At 39.2% G+C, this 27,188-nt stretch overlaps 1 protein-coding gene and 1 long non-coding RNA gene across 3 annotated transcripts; one reads left to right on the forward strand and one right to left on the reverse strand.

The window, feature by feature from the left end:
• The first annotated feature begins 1,830 nt into the window (after positions 1-1,830).
• Positions 1,831-26,788, forward strand: LOC111321321 (polycystin-1-like protein 2). Of its 2 annotated transcripts, none has more exons than XM_088756422.1 (20): positions 1,831-2,796; positions 3,364-8,793; positions 8,863-8,958; positions 9,664-9,787; positions 10,304-10,570; positions 13,063-13,209; positions 14,273-14,598; positions 14,861-14,999; positions 15,204-15,644; positions 15,811-16,054; positions 16,639-17,239; positions 17,393-17,605; positions 18,015-18,140; positions 18,278-18,592; positions 18,973-19,212; positions 19,451-20,140; positions 20,547-20,783; positions 22,138-23,484; positions 24,077-24,242; positions 25,024-26,788. In XM_088756422.1, the coding sequence occupies exons 4-20, from the start codon at positions 9,697-9,699 to the stop codon at positions 26,502-26,504; spliced, it is 7,071 nt and encodes a 2,356-aa protein (XP_088612548.1). In that variant the 5' UTR covers positions 1,831-2,796; positions 3,364-8,793; positions 8,863-8,958; positions 9,664-9,696; the 3' UTR covers positions 26,505-26,788. The 2 variants fall into 2 exon arrangements, with proteins under 2 accessions (XP_088612548.1, XP_088612549.1); XM_088756423.1 differs by having other exon boundaries at positions 16,852-17,239.
• Positions 10,591-11,755, reverse strand: LOC148732579 (uncharacterized). Its single transcript, XR_015999825.1, has 2 exons — positions 11,317-11,755; positions 10,591-10,673 (listed from the first exon to the last, which is right to left on the reverse strand). It is a non-coding gene; the product is annotated as an uncharacterized LOC148732579 (long non-coding RNA).
• Positions 26,789-27,188: the final 400 nt, after the last annotated feature.

Here is a 27,188-nt window from a genome sequence, read left to right on the forward strand (position 1 = left end):
TCGTACCAGTATAGTGTGTATGGAAATATGACCTGAAAAATATAAATCAGACGAAATTAAAGCATCTCTAATAAAGATTGTCATATCTAGGTGAGAACATCATCATTTGTTCTCTGTGATGGGTACTTGGTTTTCAAACAAAAAATTACCTTTATTTGCTAAATCCGGGTGTATGTAGTGCTAATCAGAGGCCTTCTTAGAGCATTTGTAAGCTATGAGTGGAGGTATTTCTAGATAATGACACTGGATTGGCTTTAGTGGTTCATTTTCACTCACCAAATTCAAAATAAAGGCTGTATGTCAAGAATTTGGTCTGTTTATAGCGTGAATTGTGATCAAAACTCCATTTTGCTTGTCCTTATAGGGGCATGGAGGGTTTGTGCCAAAAACCTAACAAACCTTAATAAGCCAAATTTTCTCAACTGATTTTAATAAATGGGTCACTAAAGTACATACTGGATTTGGTATGAAAGTTATGCAAGAAGGCAAGTGAGTGTTATGGTTTTTCGAAAAATGGCAGTTTTGTGTAATGATATTGACCTCAAATTTGACCTAAATTTAGCCCCAAGCCCCTCTCTGTCTAATCACTTGAGAACAAAGTTACATTTATGAAGTAAAAGCTCCACGGTCAAATTTGTTTGGCAGCAAAATTTACCAATGGAGTTTCATAGCACTTTCAAAATGCCATCTGGAATGATGAATTTTTGGTGCTCCATAGGCCACAAATGGGACCCCCCTGAAACTCCAGAACAAGCAGTCAGAGAAGTGAGCCAAAGTGGCTTTTGAAATATCTTATCACGCCCAACTTTTGTGCCAAGTTTCAGCCGAATCGGTTGACCACCACTTTTGGCCTCTGGAACACTTTCTCAGACGGGAACACTTAATTCTAGAATGTTTCTTCACGATTTGTTTCGCCTCCAAGTGTTCGGAGCGTATATGTAAGTTCTTGATGGACGTTAACTCTTTATAAGAGAGACGACAGAAGGCAATCCATTTCTTTCTCAGTCTCTCTTCGCCTGGAAACTCGAAAAAGTTGAGGTCCGGCCCTTTTTAGAGATGTTTATATATATATATTCTCTCCGATCCGCCTAGATGAGCCTCGACTTGGCGCTGATAATTAGTTACCAGACTTTCTCGCACAAACAATTCGAAACTAGCCAAACTAGCAACAAGGAAAACTCTAAAAAGAGCAACAAACGGGCAAAAAAAAAAACCCAAAGGGTTAGAGGAACTAACGTAGCAGTTGGACACCGAAGAAAACTAGTATTGCACGAACTGTTTTAATGTAACAATCGGACACAAAGGATAACTAAAAGTCTGCGAGATACCAGCGTAACTAGTGTTACGGGAAAATTTAGTGATTTTCTTTCATACGATCAAACTTAACACCAACCTTGCTTAGATAAGCGGAAACTTTTGATTGTATTTTGCATTTTATTTTGTAGTATATTTTCGGTATCAAAGTTGTGAATTCTCACATAAGTCTCCTATTTTTAAAAGCCTAATTAAGCCTTGGTCAAACGGCGCATGATAGTCGATGATAGTTGATTCTCTTCAAACTATCATCAACTATCATCAACTATCACCAACTATCATTCGCATGGTCAAACGGCCAAAAAAGTTCGTGATAGTTGATGAACCGATAGTGGTTCTGTCCTCGTGTACCGGTTCACAAGAGCCGATACAAAAGACCGAACAATACACAACAGCTAACCAACGACTCCTAAACAAAGAAAGAACAACGGTGATTCCCTTGTGAACCGGTACACCAGGACAGAACCATGATAGTTCACCGGCAGGCGTGCGAGCAAAGTCACGCGAGCAGCTAGTTCAAGGCTCTTTCCGCGTAAAATGTGAACACTAATATGGCTTCGCGTGAGACAAACAAACTTGTCGAAGTATGAATTTATCACGACGAAAGAGGGCGGCAGCTTGCTTACTAGTAATCGATTTGTTGGAGGAATGTACGGAGGATGAATCTGGAGAGCGTTGGTGGAAGAGAGGACGGACAAGGGAATGGATTAAAAGGAGAAACGAAAGGGGGATGTTGAAACTGGTGGAAGAATTGCGAGTGGAGGACACTGCCGCTTACAAAGAAATGTTGCGAATGAACTTTGAAACATTTCAGGAAATATTGACCGCTGTCGGGCCAGAGATTACCAAACACCAAGTTGTAGGTGGCCACAGAGTTATTTCACCTGCCGCAAGACTAACTCTCACCCTTCGGTTCCTTGCTACTGGTGAAACATTTCGCTCTTTGCACTTTCAATTTCGCATGGGCAAATCGACCATCTCTTACATTGTTCGTGAGGTATGTCAAGCAATTTATTTAGTTCTCGGAGCCTGATACATGTCAACCCCATCAAGTTGTTCCGAGTGGTTGCAAATTTCGGAAGATTTCGAGCGTATGTGGCAGTTTCCGAACTGTATCGGAGCAATTGATGGGAAACATGTCGTAATTTGCACTCCAAGTGGAGGTGGCTCATTCTACTATAACTATAAGGGAACCCATTCTGTGGTGCTGATGGCTGTCGCTGGGCCAAATTACGAATGTTTGTATGCCGATGTTGGGACAAATGGCCGAGTTTCGGATGGAGGAATCTGGAACAAAACACTGTTTTTGAAGAAGTTAGAGGAAGGTAGCATCGGAGTGCCTGAAGACCAACCCCTTCCCTTTGGTAAAGAACCAGTGCCTCACGTCCTTGTGGGCGATGACGCTTTTGCTTTACGGCCGTTTGTTATGAAGCCATACCCACAAAGAAATATCAGTCTCGAAGAGCGGATTTACAATTACAGGTGAGAATCAAGAATATAACAACAACAACAACTCAGTTATTAGTATGCCCATAGTTAACCATGCTATAATCTACCTTACTAACCATATATTTTGATCGACATTTTTCGGGGGAACGGGGAGCAGGGGTTCTTTTGGTGTTAAGATCCCAGGGAAATGTATTTTTATAGAATGTGTCTACAACCTCACTCCAGAAATACTGCAACCTTGATTTCTATGGTGTGGTGTCCCTGCCCAAAATTATTCAACTTTGAAGCTATAATGTGCATGAACTATACAGTTCTGAAACTTGGACAATTCAGCTGTTACATTTATTAAGAAATTCTACTTTGCAAGACATATGAATGCAGGGTAGTCATTATTTGATAAAGTATTTTTATAGAGTTTAATTAACTGATAAAAGAGAGGTCATTTACGGAGGTGGTTGTCGTGTAGAAGTGGTCACTTGCAGAGACTAGCTACATTGACTTCCGATAAGAAAAAACCATACCAATAGCCAGTCTTTCCTCCTTTGTTCATAAATAACAATCCCTCTAGCTAAATTGCATGTATCTTTACTTTGATTCCAGACACAGCAGAGCTAAATGTCTATCAGAAAACCTGTTTGCCATCATGGCTAATAGATGGGTGTTTCTAACACCAATACAGCTCTTTCCTACTTTTGTGGAAGACTTAACTTTGGCAGCCTTGACCCTGCACAATTTTTTGAGATCAAACAAAGTGTCAAAGCAGATCTACTCACCAAAGGGTCTTGCAGATGAGGAGGACATCTCAACTGGTGAGGTGGTCCCTGGGTCCTGGCGGTCATCAGAGCTCCAGATGAACCCTTTACCAGTTCCTAATTCTGGGCACAATGCTAGCAGGTTGGCAAAAGGTGTGCGAGACATATTCAAAGATTACTTCTGCAATGAAGGAAGTGTGCCCTGGCAATGCGACAGGTGTTAAAATAATGCATTCATGCCACTGTGATTTTGACACGATTATTGGCAGCTACTTACAGTTGAAAGATAAACCACAAGAAGAGCCCTAGATTTAGTCATGTCTGTTCAATCTTTCATTTTATTCAATGTTCAGTTTGTTGGGAATAGGTACCTTAATAATTTCAGCAAAAAATACATATTTATTACACATTTTGCGATTTACATCTAAACTCATTTAATATATACTGCCAGAATTTTCTGTTCATAAAAAAAATAACTTATTACATTGTGTGTTGCTTTGTAAAATATTACTGTTTGCCCAATGTATTTGTTTTTTAAGCTTTATCATTTGTTGTATTTTAACATGAACAAGAAACATGAAAATGTGACCTAATTTGGTACAAGCTGAAGTATAATTGGTTATCAAACATTTCGATCTTTGATCAATCCAAGTGGGATGTTTCACTAACTTTAATGATAAATGAGTGACACCATAATTTTAAAACATGGCTAAGATGTTAAGAAATTGTTACACTGCATACACAGCCCTACCAAAATGTGGTGACAGGTGACAATTTTGCCACCCACAGTCAATTTTTTGCTATCTAACTCACATTGAACCAATCCTGCCCACTAGTACAAAACAGTTTGGCAGGGCTGTGTACAAGTAAAGATTACTCATGAATGATAAGGTATGTCCAAGTTAAGGCAGCTGCTAACAGTTTCTAGCCCTTCCCAAGACTTTAATTTTGCTGTTTCATTACCCGTATAACCAGTTTTGGTTGCAATCATGACATGAAACAAATGACCAGCCATTGGTGAAAATGTTGTAATCATTTTTGTGACACAACTGATTACCATAAAGAGCCACCTTAAAATTTTCTACAACTTCAGGTGGCTTTGAAACCCTTGAACAGATTTTCTTTTAATTTTTCGAAAACTTGCATCTTGATTACCCTGCTAATTAAATTGTGGTGATGAAAAAATGGGATCACCAAGGTCATTTTGAGTTAATAGTGCCTCAAGCTTACCTTAAGAGGTTTTATTTTGCAGCTTATACTGTTGCTATGGGGATAACATGTTCACCAATGATTGGGTATTTGTATCAAAACAAGGTTTTATATCAACTGATATAAAGTGCTTACAATTAAGCATCAAAACCTAATTTATAAGTCTTATAAAGGGCTGGAAGCTTTTGCTAGCCTCCCTAAATTCATACCTACATGAAAGTTATGCTGGAGAAAGATTGGTGAAAGCAGATTCAAACTTAGAAAATATTGTGGCTAAACACACCACATATCAAACCCAGTTAGGCCAAGAAAGAAGTTGAAGATGTACCAATATAGAAGGCCTTTGATATTACATAGCATTATACAGTGTATATATTTGAATGTATGGAAAAATGTGTACATGAAAATGAATAGTTCACTATCACTTCAATAAAATGTAATTGGAAACATCTATCATTGCAATTTAAGCAAGTGTTGAACTCGTCAAGACAAATAAGCTTGGGAAATGATGCCTGAAAGGATGGTGGGGCCAAACAAACTGAACTGAGCACAGGGTATCCATGACAACCCTGTGAGTGACAACCACCAGGCACCATCACACTGAACTAACAGTGGAAACAAAAGGATACCTATCACAAAAACAAAGGGGATGGGTGGGCCTGGAGTAAAGCTTAACGATATCTGTCCAGCAGTGAAAAACACATGGAATGACTTGACATCCAAAGCCAAGCTGTAAAATTAAAGAGTCTTTACACAAATCCTCTGGCCACCCAGTACACCACCCTGAAGGAGACTGTGGGTCAGCAATATTGTTTCACGTTAAACTTAGCCTAAATTACATTTAGGGCCCCACATGTAATTGAAAGAAACAGTAAAACTTTTCTTATTAAATTTCTGCTTGAATAAGACTGTAATTTGTCATTTCAATGTTGCAAATATTATGTCATATTAAAAACCAGATAAATTTATTGAACTCCTGAAAAGTGGATTAAAGATTACCAAATGTATCTTAAGATGGACACATAATATGGACAGCTACATTTATAATGCCACTTCCATGAGAATCCCATACTCAAATCCTGTTACACAAAAGGTCAAGATGACCACTGGTAAAAGCTACCTACAGCTGGGTTGCCAAGCTGACTACTACTTGCCATTGGATAGTGAGGCTGTGAAAACGTTAATGACAAATCACTACCAGAAGTCATGGATTGCTCCATGTCCATCTGCAGTCCCCAAATTATATCACTGATTTTCTTCTCTGCTATCATCCTTCGTCTGCTGTCCAACAGTTTCAGCTTTTCTGTGATGTAGCTTGCAAAGCTTGCTTCTGCACTGGGGCCTGCTGTAACAGAGAACTCGGGAGTTTTCATCACCTTAAGACATTACATCATTAGCTCGTTTTTAACTTCTGTAATTGCTGTCTGAGCTTTCCTGTCACACTTCCCTGACTTAGTCTTTCGTTGCTTAACAGCAGGGGAAATGGGTACTGAAGAAGCCTCCTCATCTGCAGCATCTTTGGTGTTAGAGTTCTTGGGACTTTCGTCAGGTAGTATATCTCGGCTTGAGCGAGGATTTAATACTGGCAAGAGGAACTAGAGTGGCTTCCAAAAAATCCATGTTGGCTTGAATAGTTCATCAGTGCTTTGCCCTGATTTCACCTCTTTAATTCTTTTCTGATTTTGGCTCAGAATTTGCCTGAGTTTTGTCAGCTGGCTGCTGATTTCCCTCCACTGGAGACCAAATATTTCCTATAAACAAATCATGTTGTTAAAAAGGCAGAGAATTTCTACTGTTAGAAAATGTTCAAAGGAGAGTCTCCTGTCATGCTTTTGGCCAAAAACGCGGTGAACTGGAATGCGAAGATCGATTAAAGACGCTCAAATACTGTGGCCTACACTAGTCTTTATCACGCGCGTAGAGCGCATCTTTCCCTTGTCGAATGTTAAAAGACTGTTTTCTGAATCAACATGCTCAACTCTATTGACTTATATAATTCTATTTAAGTATAAGGGTCAATAAAGTTGTTGTTGCTGTTGTTAGTTTGACTTAACTGAGTTCAAACACACTCTTTTATGTTATCCACAAAATCAGCCAGCCGCAGATTGTGAGAGTAGAACCTAAAGCAAATTGTTAATTTAAGCAAATTGTTATTTTACGAGTGCGATCTCACCTCCATCTCCCGCTTAACTTTTCCTGTGACATCTCTATTGTGGTAATCAGTGGAAAAAATGTCCCAAAGGCAAGGCCGCGCCTCATATGCGTCTATTAGACGTAATGTCAGGTCATTACTCCATATCGCCGTTGAACGTTTAGTGAAACTCTGTTTTTTCGGCGGTGTCTCTTGGAATTCCTGCGAGTTGACGCTTTCTCCTGATTCTTGGTTTTCAATATTTTCTTTCTCATTATTATTATCTTGGGTATAAAAACGAATTTCTGAAGCTGAAGCTAAGCCTTGCGAGGAGCTTTTGGCGGCCATTTTAAACGAGCCCGCCGATTTTCGGAGAAAACAGCTGACCAAAAACTATCACGAACTATCATACGCGTGGTCAAACGAGAAAAACTATCATCGACTATCATAAAGAATTTGAACAAGCTCAAAATGAATGATAGTTGGTGATAGTCGATGATAGTGCATGATAGTTGGTGGTCAAACGAAAGCGCGCGCTTCAACTATCATCGACTATCATCAACTATCATCGACTATCATGCACCGTTTACTGAGTCTGTTCTTTCATTTTTGGCATATCAATATTTCAATGTAAATAATTTAACTTCAAAGACACGTTTTCCGCTCATATTCAGATATTGTCAATTTAAAGGACGAATAGAACCACGCGCTCGATAGTACCTAAGCAAGCCTTGATGATTGCATCTTTGATTAGTATAGGTAATCGCACGTGGCCGAGTAAAATTAAGGATAAAATATCACGCGTGTTTTTCGGAAGTTGCTGAAATTGCTCGAGTCGCGCAGTGACGAAGGCAATTTCTGCAACTTCCGAAAACACAAGTGATATTAATCCTTAATTTTACGAGAAACCATGTGACTACTTGTTTATAATATAAGGGGAAAAATGTGTTCTTACTGATCTCGCGCAAAACGGGACGCCATTGTTATAAAACAAACAGAAATTTCTTTACCTTGGCAGCCGTTGCTAAGCGATTTTCAGCCAATCATTTTCAAGTAATTTTGCGCGGGGCAATTAAAAAAATTAAGAAAAAATGCCGTCTGTCTTGACCAATCAGAATTCACTAATTTTGCCCCTTATATGATAATTAAACTGAAGAGGCTAGATCACGTCTGTTGTTGGCCTGACCTAGAATAAAGTTTACTATGGAACCAAAACGCTGTCTCGTCCTTGACGTCCGTACAAGCTCGCTCGAAGTAGATCCCCGTGTGCCAGGAAATCGTGACGAGTTTCTGTTCTCGCTGCCAAGTGGTCTCTACCGAGTTAATTTTCCCCAGTTATTGTTGTGCCGACCGCGAAGGTTTAGTTTCCCAGTTTGGGCCGCGAAATTTATCGTCACACAAGGAAGAACAAAAGTGCATTCGATTTTAACGTGGCAATCGGAACATGCATAGCGGTATGATAGATCTGGAAATGGCTGTTACAGGGCTGATAGTAGTCTAAGTGGTTCTGAAGGTGGCGCTGAAGATTCCGCGGTTTTGTGCACAAAAGCAGGTAACTGGACATGTTCTGTCGAAGGCTTGATGTGGAATGTACCAAACTTAAAAAAATTTCATCCGAACCTCCACAATTAGCTTCCTAAGTCAAATTTCGAAAAAGACTAGTTTTAACAATTTTTATTAACATCTTCTTTTTTCTACTAAATGTTTTGAACATCTTTTTTTTTTCTACTAAATTTTGTGAAGTGACTTGTCCTCGTGAGCCTCTAAGCCTTATTATAATTTCCTTTTCATACATGAAACGCCCTGGTGACGAGAGAGACCACCGGCTGCTTTTCCCGCCATTTTCTCGCGTAAGCCGTTTGCCTCATATATAGCTGACGAAGTCGTGTGAGGAATAAACACTTTGGTCGAGATTTCCCACGAATTATCGTGCCTGAGGTAAAAGAATTTCTTGTTTTTATGTACACCCTTTTTATTCTCAAAATGATTGTTTGAATTATTTTACAGTGAAAGCTTCTTAGAGGTTCTTAAGAGAAAACCTGAACGATGCACTGCCCCACTACGCGAGCTTTATCCACCGCTGTATACTTTGGGTCGCTCGAGGTAAGTTTGAGAGAACAAACTGTCCTTTTCTTCATATTTTTATGTATTTCCTCGTTGCTTTATGTCGTGAAAATAACATGTCCTGATATTATTTAAGTGGAGGCTTATTTTTCGACCTCTTTTTGTTTCCTGGATCGATTGAAAGCCCCATCAAATTCGTGCACCTTTTTAGTAACAGACCACTTAAATTCCCCATTATTTCTCTCACTCAGGTAACTCGTCAATGGCCGGTCAAACTGCTTTCTAGGTGTTATCATTGTTAGGATAGAAATGAGGCGATTTGAGTTGCTGGGTTCCAGTTAAAGATATTCAATTTTTTTTTTACGAATAATCGGAGGACATGTTGGACGCCCATGTGCCATCACTAAGAGCAAAATTTTGTTTCAATAATTTACAGTTCAAAACAAATGAAACCATATTGCCTTGCAATCACAGATTGCAGGAGATTTTGAAATTGGTTTTTTTTTTTTTTTTTTAAAATCAGACACATTTTGGCTACTCCAGTTGTGAGACGTTTTTGTTCTCACAACATTTTGACATCATCTGATATATTACTGAACAAGTAATATAGCAATGTGGAATCTAATTGGATAGAGAAAGCTTGCTGTGAAATTACTGTCCTGACACACTCCATAATAGAAAGGTCAATTACTGGAGTCTGAAAGTTTGAAACTAAATGCAGACACCTCATTATTTACATTCCAGTTCATAACATGAGATGGTGTTGACGAGAGTGCTATGTTGAGTACGCAGATGCAAAGCATGGAGAAGTTGTTGATCATAGTTGTTTTTATTTTGCTCATTGTGCAAGAAACATGTGTGACAGGAGGTAAAATGTGTAATGTTCAGACAAACATATCTATTGTGTCTACAGGATACCATTTTATTTTGAATGAGGATGTCTTTAAACCTCTTTTTCTGTGTTTATTAACTTACACTCATGAATAATTAACCGCATGGAAAAATTCTGTGCCTGAAATTCTGCCCACTAGTTCTTTAAGTACTTTTACAAAAAAAAATTATTTTGCTATATACATTCTCTTAAAATGATACAACAGACTGCACCATGATTTCTATGTTTTGTTCATATACGGAGTGTCAGCCAAGTTTGAACCAACTGTCAAATAACATACTGGTCAAGTATCAACAGACTCTTGACCAAGATATATTGACCAATATACTGGGCAAGAGTACCTACAGCAAACTTGATCCAATAAATCAATATGAGATTGTCATTAATTGATTTTACTGTAGTTACAAATTTATGATATTATTAGTTTAAAGTGAACATACCATTTTTATATTAATTATTTCTCGTTCATCATATTTTGTATCATGTACCTAGAAACCAAAGGGCTCAGAGTTGTGAACAGAAGCCAAACCTCAATCACAGTCAGTTGGAACGCCATGGAGTCTGTGTCAGGATATACTATAAAATATGACAAAATTAACAATCCTAAATACATAATCGTAAGATCTGAAACTACATTTGAAATAACTGGACTTGAGATCAACACTATCTACAAAATTCAGGTTGGTGGATTAAAAGATGTTGATGGGGAGGAAAGACCTGAGTCATATAGCAGTATACTGGAAGCCAGGACATTGTCAAGTAAGTACAGTACAACAACATATGTTAACACCAAATTTGGTGTTGTTTTATTATTTAAAAAAAGCATTGATTGCAATAGCTTGTTTCATTAATCCTTCACAGACTTAAAGTGCACCTATACCCAAAAATTTTTTTTCGCTTAACGAAATAAGCTTATTTTTTGGAGTATTTCTCTGCAAAAATTTCTTAATTTGCTCAAATCCTTAATTTTCTGTGCCCAGTCAAAATACGGAAAATCGGCAGCCATCTTGCCCCACGACCGAGTTTAAAGAGGAATGGCTCTAGCGGGTAATGTGACGTCAAATCGAGAACACGAAAATCTGCATTTCACACATTTTCACTTGTTTGGGAAGGTTGTCGTCGATATTGTCCGAAATATGCCGACTAGGTGTGTTGTATGAGGAATGTACGAAGCGCGATACCCTCTTGCAAATTTCGCGCGTTGCTACATCCTTCTACAACACACTTAGTCGGCATATTTTCGGACAACATCAACTACAACCTTCCCAAACATGTGAAAATGTGTGAAATGCAGACTTTCGTGTTCTCGATTTGACGTCACATTACTCGCTAGAGCCATTCCTCTTTAAACTCGGTCGTGGGGCAAGATGGCGGCCGATTTTCCGTATTTTGACTGGGCACAGAAAATTAAAGATTTGAGCCAATTAAGAAATTTTTGCAGAGAAATACTCCAAAAAATAAGCTTATTTCGTTAAGCGAAAAAAAATTTTTGGGTATAGGTGCACTTTAATAAGCACCTCCCTCAATTAAGCTTTAGCCTCCTTCCGCTAAGGGCCCTTCCTTTTGGCTGAAATTTTAAATTAGTTCCAAGGTGCAAATTTGAGGAAATATAGTAATCAATGTGGTCACAAGATAGCTGGGCTGTAGCTGGATGCAAGAGGAGAAATTCCTATATTTACTGCTTCTGTGTATTGTTCAAGTGAAACAAGTAGTTGTGATGAAACAAAAATGCAAGTTTGTTCAGCTCCCAATATTTTCAAGGGTGGGAAGGTTTGTAATAAATTGATGTTGAAATATTGAATGGACTTGTGATTGTTGTGAGTCCAATAAATACAAAAATTGAAGAACACAATATGAGCAACTCTGTCTATTTTGCTCTATGTGTGTTTTATATTTTACTGGTGAATTTTGTGCTGTCTTCTTTTGGAGGCAAAGTTGTATCGAAATTAATGGCCATGAAGTCGTAATATGAAGCAAAATTAAACAACACTCTAATCAGTCATCATTGAAATATCACCTCCTCCTCGTCTTCCTCTTTCTCCCACTCATCCTTTTCCCTTTTATTTTTAAAGATGTACATAAGGGAAATTAATACTGTAATCTCTAATTGGCGACCCATATTAAATCATGATTGTAACAGATTAGGGAAAAGTCTAGAAAAAATTTTTTTTCAGGTCAGGGAAAAGTCATGGAATTTTATTTGAGTCAGAGAAATTTATTTCTTTGAAATCAATTCGAGGGAAAGTGAAATCTTTAGAAACTCTTGTCCTGGGCCTCTTTGTGATGAATGATGCAGACACTTTAAGGACATTCTATAGATTCCAGACAAGCATGTTGTTTCCCCTTATTTTAATCCAAGTTCAAGTTGGTTTGTGAATGAGTTGGAGTTATCTTTAATGATGATTTAAAACATCTTTTGTGAAACCTCTTTTGGGATATTTATAATATACATTGTACTTTTGCCATTTTCAGATCACAAACTCAAACAAATGGGGTAACTGCTTCAACATGTAAACAACCAAGAAGCCTATGTTCATAGAGGCAGCCACATGTATATTTAGAAAATGATATAATTAGACAACTGTCATTATTTGGGGGGGGGGGCTACGCCCTGCTTATTCTGTGGAGGAGGTTGGTAAGGCCAGGCATTTGTAGCCAATGGTTCCCCTGAATACTTTGGCTATGCCTTTTTTTCTTGTGCACAACATGCTTAAAAACCCTGCAGATAGCATAGTGACCAGTTCCTACAGGTGCATTAAAGGCTAAGTGACCATTAAGACAGAGTGAAATGTAATAATAGCAAAAAGTAATGATATTAATAATAACAATAATAATTTCCAAAATAGTAATAAAAATTATGCTAAAATGCTTAAACTTAAAAAAAGTGCATTAAAATTTCTAAGAAAAATCTAAGAAAAACTAGTGGATACACACACATTTAGGTCTAGGCAGCCACTGCCAACAAAGTCCCCTATTTTGTAAAAAGGTGTCCTTTAATCCCTTAGACTTGTGTGTACTGATCTTAATATCTCAAAGGAAAACAATGTTCTGATCCGTGTAATTGAAGATTGTGGACACTGACTTGCTCTGGTTGCACTTAGAATTAACATGTGTTGGTTTTTGATGAGGAAGGAAAACCAGAGAACCAGAGGAGAAAAACCCTCAAAATATATTGTAACTTTTTAAGTGAGACCTTGGCTCCTCTTGAATAGTCACTAATGGAATGGTTTACATTAATTGTTGCCCTACAGATGATCTTTGTGATTCCAGTCCATGTCAAAATGGAGGAACATGTCAAGATGGTGGTCCGCCATCTAGTGAATCATCCCTTCCAATGCACTGTCAATGTACTGAAAAATTTAGTGGTCGATTCTGTGCTGTGCCTAAAGATAGTGCAGGTAATACGGACTACTGTAAAGTTAATGTTATTATTTGAAACATGGTCTGTAAACGCTCTACTATAAAGTTTATTACCATTCAGCCAGATTTAGAATATTGGTATTAACTGATCCACTTGTCTTAAGTCAGGGAAACATCCTCTAACTGCATGATTGTACTTGTGTATTCAGAGTACTGGTAAGCTAGAAAATATGTATTTCACCAAAAGAAATTGCCAAAAAAAATTAATAAAAAAATGTTCAGTTCTTTGCAACATGTGACATTGGTACATTCACCATGCACAGTGAGATTCGTCTTCATGCTGATGCATTTAGTTTCCCCTGAGCGTGAAGAAGGACACGAAATTTTACTATTTATCTCGGTACAGTTTCGGTCATTTAGCTGAAGGCGAAAACTGGGAAGACGTTTCTCTTGATTTATTCATAAGTACGCTGAATCTGGAACTGCAAATAAGCACAGAGCAACATTCTAGTTGCAAAATACAGCTGTCTGCAAAATTTCACAATACTGAAAAAACCTTGTGAGGTAAGTTTTGTAAGCCCTAACCAAAGCCAAATAAATTTCAAGGACGCAGAAGATTCCCTGAAATGAACACAATTGTGGAAAATAATTGTGATAAAATCCCAGTCCTCTCTGTTGTAGCGTAAGGATACTGAAGCGGTACTTCAGCAATCATTTCATCAACATCTCTAGAAAGCAAAGACTGAGCGAGAGATCTACAAGAATTGCTCTCACAATTGGTTAAAAAAAAACGCTTTGTAAGGGCAGCATTTGATGTCAACATTAGACGTTCATCTTGGTGCTGCAGGATTTTTGCAATGGATGACTGGTGAAAGTCAAAATCATCGATTCTCATTGTACCTTGCGTGTTTTATGAATATCGTTTGTTACGTTATGAGTCATTTCCTGTTTAATATGTTAATTGGTTACCTGATCTGTCTTGTATGTATTGAATGACCAGAAGGAATAAAAACACATCTTACAGACCATATTCGTGTACAGAACACATCTTTAAACAGTTTATGCTTAGATTCTTGTTTCAATTGCTTTTAACCTTTTTAGATTGTCAGACTGCACTTGGGATGGAAAATTATGGAATACCCAATGAACGAGTGCAAGCATCTTCGGAATGGAAGTTCGATAAAGCTATTCACGGAAGACTTCATTTCCAATCACGTTCAGAAAATCAAGGAGCATGGTCTGCCAAAACTAAAGATGCAAATCAGTGGCTTCAAATTGATCTGGGAAGTGTGTTCACCAAGGTTACTGGTGTTGCAACTCAAGGAAGATACATGTATGACCAGTGGGTGACAAAGTACAAGGTACAGTTCAGTAACGGTGGCTCTACCTTCACCAACTACAAAGAACCTGGGCAAGCTGCAGACAAGGTAAAATAGAGTAAATAGTTCTGGCTCATTCACAAGGTTCCTTGAGCTTCACTTTTTGTCACGTTTTCATCCTCCAGTCCGCTTAGCCCTTTGAATTCTTTCATCATTGTCCTTGAAGGAGCACTGAAAAACAATTATTATTTCTACACCACTAATCTCATAGTTCCACACAACTGCGTTTTCCGCGACGGAATATCACTTTCAATTATTGCTTATACCATTTTCAGTAGGAGTGTTACACTTTAAATCCTTTTTCTTGTAGGTTTTTGATGGAAACACTGATCAAAACACAGTTGTCAAACATTTCCTCCACGCACCATTTAGGGCTCGTTACATCCGTTTTCAACCAGTGACTTATTATGAGCGCATCTCAATGCGAGTGGAGTTGTATGGTTGCTCAGGTACTGTGTTATTTAATCAGCCCTCTGTTAATTGCCTCCAAAGTACATGTAGTTTAAAGAAGGGTTTCACTGCGGAATTTTTCTTAGACTAGTTTGTCTCCCCCTCACTCTACCTTCCTCTCTTCCCCTTCCTCCCTCTCTCCCTCTCTCGCTCTCCCTTTCCCCTCCACAGGGAGATCTAAGAGTGGTTTCTTTTTCAATCAGACTTCGTATGCCAAAGCCCAGATGTGATCCTGCCAAATATCTCACCAAATGCATCTTCAAACATAAGCATTGACAGATTGAGACAGTTTACAATACAATCTGATGTCAAATTCAATTGTAACATATATTACAAAGCTTCGTTCCTCTGGCGTATTTACCAACTGGGCAAAGAAGAAACACTATTACTTTCAAGAAATAGCTTCTCAGAATTGCAGATAACACCACACTTGTTGCCAGTTGGTGAATTTTTGGTTCGACTCAATGTCAGCCTGATAGGAACAGCAGTGTTTGGGGTAGGTCATGGTTATTTCAAGGTGGAGAGAAGCCCTTTAGTTGCATTCATTGCTGGAGGAAATAAGGTGGCGAAAGGACTGGACAGAACATTGATTTTTGATGCATCCCTATCATATGATCCTGATGAGAAAAGTCTGCGATTTTCAGGTTAGTAAGCAAGTACACTATATGTCTTTTGACAATATTTTAAGGAGAAATCGCAAAAAGACGAAGCAAACTTTTCGGGAAGGGTGGAAACAAGTTCTTGACTAATTGCCTATTACTGGTGACATAACTTAACCTCTACATTCAACCCTATTTTGTGCCGTTTTAGGCCTCAATTTTACATGGCAGTGCAAAGAGTCACCTCGGCATCTTAATAACTCAGATGAACCAGGATGTCACTATAGGGCTGATGATAAAGAAACTGTTGGATATGAACTTAGAATCAACAACAGTCTTATGGCGGAAAATACCTCATACTTTATAACAGTACAGGTTACAAAGCATGAGAGGCAAGCTGTGTACACCCAGGAAGTGTTTATCGTTCCTGGTGACCCACCAGAAGTGCAAATCAGGTATTTGAAACCTAAGAAACCAGGCGCGGCTTGAACTTCACCTGATATTGACCAACTTTACAAAATCAACTTTAAAAAAATCAATTGTGCTAACTTCGTGCATTTGAAAAACCTTCAATGCACCAGTGACAACTTTCTCAAATTATATCTTCATTTATCGTTGTTGGTATAGTACTATCAAGTCTCTAGACTATTGTCTTATTTCAAGTAACACATACATTTAGGAATCCAAAAGTGTGTTCATACTTACTCGTAAATATTTACGTATCTAGTATACACATGCAAATAAATAGACAATAAATAAATGTATAGGAGAAAAAGTGTTCATAAATAATAAAAACAAATTTAGGTAGGCTTGGGGTGTGCTGTATACCTTTAAATCAGGGAACGATTTCCTTTATTATTCGCTCGCGTATTTTGTCGATACTGTAAGCAAGCATTGAACAAATGAAGAAATGGTCGAAGCAGATAGGTGACCGGTGGTGTAGGTTCAACTGTAAATCTCATCCTTTTCAAAGTGAAAAATATAGTCAATATATCAATAAGTCAATTGTTTTTAACTGCATTACCTAAACGACATACAGGTGTGTTGAAAACTGCGCTGCCAAACTAAACCCATCTGGGATAATGGCGTTACAGGGCATGTGTACAGGTGCCTCGTGTCATGGAAACCTTATCTTCGAGTGGACAGCTTTGAAAGACTTGAATAACTCTTCAAAGAGTTCTCATTGGGCTGAGATTTCACACATACAAGAGTTGATAAGTACTAGGGTGTCATCAAAATCTTTCGTCACTAGGCCTGAAGTGCTGACACCCGATACCAGGTATAAGTTCATACTGACTGCACAACGACCGGGTGGAAACCGCGGGTTTTCCGAATACCACGTCACCTCAAACAGCCCGCCTGTTGGAGGAGTATGCAACGTGAGCCAAACATCAGGAGTCACTCTAATTACAGAATTTACTTTTGCTTGTAATAATTGGCAGGATCCAGACCTTCAGTTGCAGTATGAATTTATTTACCTCATTGATGACAATATTTTTAATGTGGCATACAAAGGCGTAAAAAAAAGCTTGACAACCAAACTTCCTGCTGGAGGGAGGAAAAATAACTTTACCATCGACTTTCGAGTGCGAGTGGCTGACATTTTGGGCGCATATACTGAAGTGAGGACACCTGTACAGGTAGGAATGGGTAACGGCAAAAAAATACCTTCACCAATTTTATTTGACCCCTTTTTTTTTTGTATTACCCTCATTTCAATCAGCACTGTCTATCATATCAAGATGTAGTTAATGTCAATTTCCTTATGACTCCTGTCGTCGTTTTTATTTTAGGTTTCTGAGCCCACCTTTGAGCCGAAAGACCTTGTCGATATGGTCGCCAGCCTCACTTCTAGAGATGAAAGTGAACTGAATTCCTTGATCAAGTCAGGTGATGTGTCGCGTGCTGCACAATTGGCTACAGCGGTCCTTTCGGTCGTTGATGTTGTTACCCAAGCAGAATCTGCAGAAAGTCAGGTGCAGGAGCTTAAAGAGAAAAAAATTATGGCAAGTATTACATAAGTGGAAAAACTAACAGCGAAACTTCCAAGAGAGAGCTGGAAGTAGTTCTGAGTAATTTTTCTATTAATTAGGCCTAATGGGACTAAGTCCAGACTCGCACCAAGCAAGGGTTGCTGATAGCACTAACGTCACCACACCCTATGCCAAGCTTGCGATGTAGAAGTTTCAAAGTGTTTTCTCACCAGATTCCAAAGATTGACTAGCATTTAAAGAAAGAAGCAATACTCTTAGAACTTAAATAAGCTCTAACTTTGTCCGTTGTTGTCGTCGGCTTGAGCGCAGAATTTACTTTGCTGGCCGGCTTTTTCTATCCATAACGATACTTGTATACCCGTTATGGGATTGGGGCTATTTCATCTGTGCCCATTTAATAATACATTTATTTTTCTTGTAGATGAAATCAAACATCATACAACAGCTATCTGCTGTCCCAGTAGATACTGTCGTTAGAGTCCAGCAGGTATCGTATGTGATTGCCTCTGCCAGCTCGGTCATCGGCGAGATTACCGTTGAAGCACAGGTAGTTTAATAACCTGTCACTTCTTTTTATTAACACTTGGACCTTTTGTTAGCTAATTTTAAGGATGAAACGACCACGTCACTTAAAAGAACGAAAATGGCATTCCTGATCCTTTAAACTATTTTTTTCTCGCGCAGAAAGCTGCAACAGAAGCGCTTGAAAAGATGACTGTGGTATTGAAGACGGAGAGTACAGCCGGGCAAAGTTACGACACACTATTTGATGGTGCCAAGAGTCTTGTAACTGGTCTCGGAAGCATGCTTAGGGTAACTTCACACGAAGCTAGTGTGGACGATACTGCGTCGAAAGAAGAGTCTCGAATCAAAGCAAGCTTTATAACTGCATATGAAGGACGCTTGCCCAAGAGCCAAAGGAGAAATCTCAAATCGAGAATTTCTTTGTCGGATGTATTGACCAGAACCAAAAGGGACGGTGCTGACCTACGTCTTCAGGTAAAAAAAAAAGTACAGAAATTCAAGTGACTGAGAACGAGAGTTAAGAAATTATGTTAGACACGTGCAAAATCTGCAAGGCACTACAATGGTTCGTCCGGATAAAACCAGTTTGAATCGGAATTATACCAAGTCCTAGCACAATTTTGCTTCACACGTCTTAAAAACCATATTCACTGAAATTTCAAGGTGAAAGCAGACACTGAAGGTAAAACAGTTTAACCGAAAATTGGCACCCAAATCTAGATCAGCAGATTAGTATTAAAAGTGTAGCTTTTGGGTTACTACATCTCAACTGAGAAATAACAGACAAACAAACTAAATTTATCTTAAAGTTAAAACTACTGGCGACAACAATTTTTTTTGTCTTTTCCTTTAAGGCTCGTGTCAAAGTTGAAACTCTGCTTCATTCTTTAGAGGAGGTCGGAAGTACCATCCTGTCCCGAACTCTCGTTGGCGAGGAGCCGAAGGTGCTTCCGGCCCAAGCAATGTCTCTACTGTTGTTACGACAGGAGCCTAATTTAGTCGCTGGAACAGTTTTGTCAAACAAAGGAAACAGTTTTCGACTTCCTCCGGTATCCAAATTGTTTGACAATTCTACCCAGTTTTTAGATAGCCAGGTAGGAAAGCACTTGTAAATCTCAAACATTTACCCTAAACCCTATTTGAATCATTGCTTTACTAATATTCTTTGTGTTTCATTGTGATATTCCAAACATGCACCAAGACTTTGACAAATAATTAATTTATCCAATTTCAGTAATGGTATGGTGCGAAAAAACCCATTTCAGTGATGTGCTCCAACCATCCCCTTCTGACTGTTTCACTTTATACTCTTTTCCATTGCCTGTCTGACAGATGGTAACGACAGACTTCATTCCATTCTCATGGGATCCGTCAGGCGCAAGAGTGACAACTGCTGTTTCAAGCCTTGAGCTTAAAAACAGTTCTGGGCATCTTTTGAATACAACAGAACTGATAGCACCGATTACTTTAAGACTTCAGAGCCACCAGAAATTCACAAACGCTTCTCAGTTTCATTACGTTGGATCCAACAGAACTGTTTTCTACAAGGTAAATGTCAATCAATCAGGCATGGCCTTGTTGTTAAACATTCGTCCAGAAAGCAACAAGACAGAGTTTGTGGTAACCGTAAAGTACGGAGAGCGGCCATCGCCAAGTAATAGCGACTTGAATTTAACATTACCTGACCTTTCATCTTGCAATAAAGTACCAGATGGTTATGTTAACTGTTCAAGTAATCCATATGTAGTCTTTGTCAACCAGGATTTTGTTGAGAACAAAGGGTTTGGCTACTACTTCTTCGGGCTAAGAGCCGTGTCAAGAATTTCACGGGTTAAGCGCTGTTCAGGTCACGGCCGGTCGAAGCGGTCATGTGTACAGTACAAGGAACCCCCAACCATGGGTCCAAGTTACAGTGTACCTCAATACCGTGTAGGAGATGAAAACTACACCATTCAGGTGATGCCAGCTGCCTGCCTGTTCTGGAACGCAGAGTTATCAAAGTGGACTTCAGAAGGGTGCCAGGTAAGAGGTATATGATCCTCAATTAGAAAATGAGAATTGTGCTTCAGCGCACTGATTAACCAGCGTGGAGGTGGTTAACTAAGTAATCTTCAGTTGCAAGCAACAAAAACGCGGCCCCTTTTAATGCTAGTGTCTGATTGGAAATTATTCTATTGGAAAAGGCAAGAGCCACCAAAAATATACAAAAATGTGAAGGTAGGCAGAGTTTGATTTTGCAGAACTACATCGATTAAGTGTACCTTTTCAACCTTTTATTCGAGCATAAAGCGGAAGATGGAGGATTCGATGCCGACAGGTTTCATTTGCGACCATATATCGGACATATTACATATAATTAGGAAGAATTTTTTTGGTCCGTTATTTATCCAACCGATCAAGTAGGAGTTTTTAAACTGCTTTCTTACAGGTAGCCGAAATGACGACTCAAGATGCCATTTATTGCTCCTGTAATCACTTGAGTTCTTTTGGGGGTCAGTTATTTGTCACCCCGAATCCATTGGATTTTGATAAAGTGTTCATTGAACTCACTCGCCTACCTGATAGTGGAAACATAGCTGTTATATTAGCAGTGTCCTGTGTATTCGGTTTATACCTATCGTTGTTGTTGTGGGCTCGAAAGAATGACAAACTTGATAACTTGAAGGTAAGGAAATAATTTCTAAATTTTTCAACTAATTTTACAATCGAATTTGACATATGATTATTTATTTTCATTCTCTTATTTGTTTTGTAAGGTATAGCAATTTTACTTAAGCTTCTCAGGAAATATAAGCCGGGCATATGTTGCTTATTTGTTTATTAAGAAATGGTTAGCGTGCAGCGTGCAACCATCGAGTTATTGATGCACACGGGAGGTTGCTAAGCACGAAAGAAGCGTAAGAGTCGCACGAGGCGATAGCCGAGTGCGACTCTAGCTTCTTGAGTCGCACTCGAGACTTTCAAACATCTTAACATTGAGACTTTCAAACATCTTTCGTTTCGTGTATAAATATTTAATTGTTCACCCAGCTGATAAAGCTCCTGCTCGCTCAAGTTCGCAAATCTCGAACTCTAAGCTGGAGACCCGACAAAATCCTTGAGCTCGAAATTTGGCAGCTCACAAGAATTATCTTCCTTATCTCCGGAAAAATCACAAAATTTGTCCATATTTCACGAGCAAAATACCTACAAAAAACAGGAATTATGTTGTGTGTAGTGGCAACATCGACGAAAAAGTTGCCTTGAAAAAAAAAGCAAAACAAACTGACGTCAGCGTGCAACCCACGGGCAAATGGATCGAGCGTATGAGCCAATCAGAGCGCACGCTTTTGTAAAGCCATGTTATAACATGGGCTCATCACGGTAACATGATTTCCGTAGTTTTAATGTAATCGCCTCTACCTTGTGTATGAAAACCAATGTTTTGTAGAAAGAGGGTTTTCACTACACTATTTTAAGTTATTTTATCTCGTGAATTTTAGTCTTAAAGCACGAAACCTTAAAAAAGATTATCCACTAATTATTTTACCTTTTTCAACCTTAAATTGGTGTCTCTATGACCTGCTGAAAGCAGAGGGACTTGAAGTGTAGCACTGGAACGTCAGCGATATTTTTAAAATGCACTCGCCATTTGTCCATTTGTCGATTTCAGTCGAGGACCTACCCTCCCTACGGCGCTCTCTGTTCTGCACACTGACCAGATGCTACCAATTACTTTCTCGAGGGGAAAAGAGAAAGAACCCTCGGAACGAGGCTGCTTGGTGTGAAGAATTTTTCACCTTCGTCAGCACATTACATTTTTTTATCATTTTTGCAACATAGTTTTTGCTTAACATTTTACATCCTAAAGAGGGACGACAAGTATAAAATGTTGTGATAAGGGCATGGGTCACAAAGCTCATTTGCACGCACTTATATTTACAGGACAGCATCATTTGCACGCACTTATATTTACAGGACAACAAGCGTAATAAAATAACGGAGACTGATTATTTCTTTTTCCTTTTTTGTTTTTGTAGGTGGGGGAGAAAGCATTCGTAGGAGTTCCCTCAGAAGGGTCTCACTTCATCGAGGTTCAAGTATCAACGGGCATTTGGCGAAATTCCGGCACCACTGCTAACGTTTTTGTTATACTGGAGGGAGAGATAGGCACCAGCCGACCTTACCATTTGAAAGACGATTCGTCTATCCCCTTTGCAAGGGGAAGCATCATTTCCTTTATCCTTGCGATTCATGACAGTATTGGCCCCATAAGAACTGTGCGCGTATGGCATGACAACTCGGGAAACAGTCCATCGTGGTTTTTGAACCATATCAAGGTTTGCGAATTGACCAATAAGAAGCAATGGAACTTTGTGTGTTTTGCGTGGCTGGCTGTTGATAGAGGTGATGGATTAATAGACCGCACACTTCGTGGTACTTCAACTGTCGACAAAGGAATTGATTTTGCAGTTTATGTTCAGAACAGAATTGCTGGTGAATTTAGTGATTCACATTTATGGTTTTCTGTCGCAACAAGACCTCCAAGGTATCGATTTACTCGCGCTCAACGTTTATCTTGCTGTCTGTCTCTATTACTGACTACCATGCTAGCCAGTGCCATGTTTTACGAACGTGAAACAGCAATGGACGATAATCAAGGATCGCTAAGGTTGGGCCGTTTTGTTGTAAACTTCAGAGAGTTTATCATTGCAGTGCAGAGTCTTATGGTTGTACTTCCTGTCAATATTTTGACCGTGGCACTTTTTACTCATACCCGTTCCTCAAACGAGAATAAGGAAATGGCTCTCCAAAGTAATTCACACAAGAAACTCGCCAGGAAAAGTGACATTTCTTTTCCACACTGGTTTATTTTCGTTCCTTGGCTCTTGTGTTTCCTCCTCTCGACATGTACGGCCTCTTTTGTTGTCTTCTACAGTCTGCAGTGGGGTGCAGATAAAAGTGAGCAGTGGTTGGTTTCGGTAGCAATGTCAGTTGTGTTGGACATATTTGTATCGAAACCTGTTCAAATCATAGTTGTTGCCTTTATGCTATCTCACATTTGCAAAGGGGGAATTCAAAGGTTTACTCGACAACCATATCACGCCGACGCAATCGTTGATGTCGAAGATATTAAATTAAGTTGGTTAGGTAATGAAGATACAGACGAGGAAGAAATTGAAATACCAAAGCCCTTAAGCAAGAGGCAGTTACGTCGCGCAAGGATCGCTCGAATGAGGGAGGTGTACATGTATACTGCCCTTCGGAATATAGTATCGTACATGCTGTACTTGTTAATTCTATTTATTGTTTGTTACGGTGGACGTAGCCAACATGGGTACCTGATGACATCGACCTTGAAAACTACGTTTGGAAAACTTGATTCGGTATGTGATCGGCCAATTCCTTGTTTTATTGACGCCTTCTTTAAAGACAACGGATACTTGCACCCCCTTAATTGCAATTGCAGAATCCTTTGGCGTGAGTAGTCGAGTGGTCAGTGCGCTGGACTCTGGGTCGGTTGGCTGGGGCATGACGTTGTGTCCTCAAGCAAGACGCTTCACTCACATTGCTTCGTCTTCTCGGATAAGACGTTAAGCCGTTGGTTCTGTCTCCCGCAGGGTTAGGGGGTAGGAGACGTAAATTTCCCATGCACGAGATTACTGTGTAGTTGATGTCCTCCCCGGGGTGGGATGGGTGGGAAGGTGAGTTCGCTACATGGACTGAAGCAGCTGCCAGAGGCGCCTGATAAAAATGCTGACGTCCGATCTCAACCTTACGATACTGTTAAGCCCGACTGAATATATCCACATAGAAGTTTGCGCTATATAAATGTACAAATGTAATGTAAAAATGTAGGCTACTCCAACAATTTTTAGTGAGAAAGGATGTCAGTAGATAAAAACTAACGGACCAAAACTTTCAAAGATTTAAGGAATATCTAATTCATTGATGCCTCCTTCGTTTCTTATTATATAGATAACAAATTACTTCAAGACGTGGGACTGGGCACGTGACGTTTTGGTACCAGGGCTTTTTGACGATGGAAAAAACCTCATACTGAATAGTCACAGTCTTTACATTGGAAGTGGCGACGCTGTTCTCGTTGGGATGCCTCGCTTTAGACAGCTACGAGTCAAAGAAGGTATTTTAAAAGAAGTGTTTTAACTCCTAGCTAAACGTAAAATTACTCTATGTCTAATTTTTTTTGTGACTTAGAACAGAGAACAGTTTGGTTGTATCAATTGAATGGATAACGTAAATTGACCACCGTAAACAGTTCCTAAAGCTGACGTTTAGAGCGTTAGCCTTCTGTCAGAGCGAAAACGAAGGGCTTATGCTCTAAAGTTCAGCTTTAGAGACTCTTTAGATGGATTATTTACATTACCAACCCAGTTGATGAAACTAAATTATCTTGCATACCCTCCACGAAGAAAAAGTGCAGTTTCGTTAGAAATTTACGTCCTTTATTGGAAACGAAAAAAAGGGGGCCAGTTGTTCAAAGTGCGGATAACGTTATCCAACACATAAATCGTCATCTAGCGGATAATTGTTGACAAAACTGAGTACTGCGCTATCCACTGTATGACGACTTACCAAATAGATGACGTGAAATGAAGTCACAAATCATTTTAGCAAGTTCCCCAAGCAGTGGATACAGCTGGTCTCAAGGTAGAATGTATTTGAAAGGTATTTTAGGCACTCCGTGGAGAGAGACCTCACTCGTAGTGGTAGTTCCAGAAACTAGTTATATGAAACCAAACTCAGCAAGAAGTTGTCGGGGGCTTCTCTCGTGCATGTACGTATTGTTTGCCTTGGGTTGATAAGATATCTTGCATCGTTGAGGCAACTGCAGTTTGAATGAATAGACAAACCTCGATTTGGTCATCTTTATAGATAATAAACGTGCTCTTTTTCGTTGTAAGGTTCTTGTGATGTCAGCATTGAGGAGTTAAAACCTCCTTTCAACTCCTGCGTGGCTACATATACATCCAATAACGAGGACAAAAGCAGTTTTCATCGAACGAGATGGGACCAATTTTCTTCATCCAGGAATGATTCATTAAACATTCTTTATCAGATCTGTCCCACTGCTTGGCATTATTCGTCGGCCGAGCGAACTCAAAGTCTTCCTCTATGGGGAAAACTTCATTTGTCAAACTTTTATGGTGAAGGAGGCTACCTGGCCGAGTTGGGCTATGATAAAGCTACAGCACTGAAAGTCATATCTGAACTAAAACTGTTTGACTGGATTGATAGGTTTACCAGTGCCATAATTGTCGAGTTTACCGTTTTTAACTCTCAAGTAAATTTGTTCGGCGTGATCTGGATCCCAATTGAGTTTTCACCAAGTGGTCACGTGGTATCTGATCCTGTGATTCGTGGCATTCATGTATACGAAATTGGTGGAGGCTACAGTGCTGTTACTGTAGTCTGTCAGTTGTTATTAGTTGTGTATATTATATACTTCGTTGTCAAGGAAACGTCGAAAATGATTGCGGGTGTTCGAATGTACTTTGCACAGTTTCTAAACTGGGTTGAACTGACGCAGACTTTAACAGTCATTGGTTTTGTTGTCACCCACATTTTTAAACAAGCGGAGCTTTTCTACAACACAGAAAAACTCAGAAACAATACATTTCAGTTCATCAGTTTTGATAAAGGAGCTTTTCTAGAGGACTTAGAAACGGTATTAATATCGTTACTGATGTTCTTGAACACTCTGAAGTTACTGTATTTGCTCAAATTCAACCCTCACGTGAGGCATTTATTTTACGTAATGAAGGGATCAGCTCGTGAACTTGTTAACTGCTCGGTTGCATTCACTCTGTTCATGTTTGCATGTATCCATGTAGGATATTTTCTGTTTGGAAGTGAACTTTACCCCTTTTCTTCGCCAGTCATCACTCTACAGTCTCTTCTAGTCGAAGGAGTCCTCGGTGGCAGATTTGACTATTTTAACGATTGCTGTACAGTCACTGGTCCTGTTTACGTCACGGCGTTAAAATTGGGACTGAACCTCATTTTCATCAATGTTTTCGTTTCAGTTCTTGTCTACAATTACGGCAATATCAGAGACCTCACCAGAGGAAAATTCAATCTTGGAAACTTCATTATCGTAAAAATAAAGGAACTGATGGGTTTTGGGGTTCACAGTTCAGCGATGGATGCAGACAGTTCGTGTGATCCTAACACGAAGAACGAGGAGAATGCACTTCCTGAAGTAGATGAGATATTAACGAAGTTGGATCGAATCAATCACCATTTAAATGTCTTGTATGCTGACGAATTTGGTGAAGACCTTGACATGTTTTCTTTGTGGTTTGATCTTCACATGCAACGCTTAGAAGCTAAGGACACACAAAGGAATGAGAATGATGCAGAGAAAGATTTAGAGGATGCATAAGAATACTGCAGCCTCGCGTAGTAACTGGTGTTACTGTTCACCCACCTCCATCACTGATTGTAGAGTGAGAACTACCACACGAACTTACGATTGCTTATTGGTAAAATAATTAAGCTGTTGTATTCTTGAAGCAGAAGTATTTATCGCACTGTTAACCACTTCAGTGATTATTATTCCCCTTGATGATTTTTAAAAGAAGTGCTGTAATTTGTGTTTACTTCAGCTTTAGTTTCACTATTTTGAAAAGGCTTCATTATTAAAGTTGAATGGATTTTATTGTTCAATGAGTGCGACCGATCAACAAACGTCCTAGTGTGATTTTAAAAAGGGTTTACGGTGACCTTTTCATTCCCAAGAGTTATATATCAATTCTCCTTACTGCCTGCCATACAACTCTTACAGTGTTTAGAGCGCAAATGGTTTGATGTTCAATCAAACACTTTCCCTCTGGCTGCTCATCATTGATATTTTTCATTCCCCTCATCAATTTTCTGTTTGGAAATATATTAACCTTTTTGGTCACTACTAGGATTCTAGCAGAATGGCATGAATTATGCACTCTCGTGGCACGAATAATACCTCACGAAAGAGCGCAATATTGTTGTTGCCACTTGAACTTAAATTTCATATCTTCTCGCCACCGAGTAATATCCTCTTTGTATTCTGCAATCACAAGATTCCTTA

The sequence above is a fragment of the Stylophora pistillata genome, chromosome 4 (genome assembly GCF_964205215.1).
Source record: "Stylophora pistillata chromosome 4, jaStyPist1.2, whole genome shotgun sequence".
In the NCBI taxonomy this organism is placed as follows: Eukaryota; Metazoa; Cnidaria; class Anthozoa; order Scleractinia; family Pocilloporidae; genus Stylophora; species Stylophora pistillata.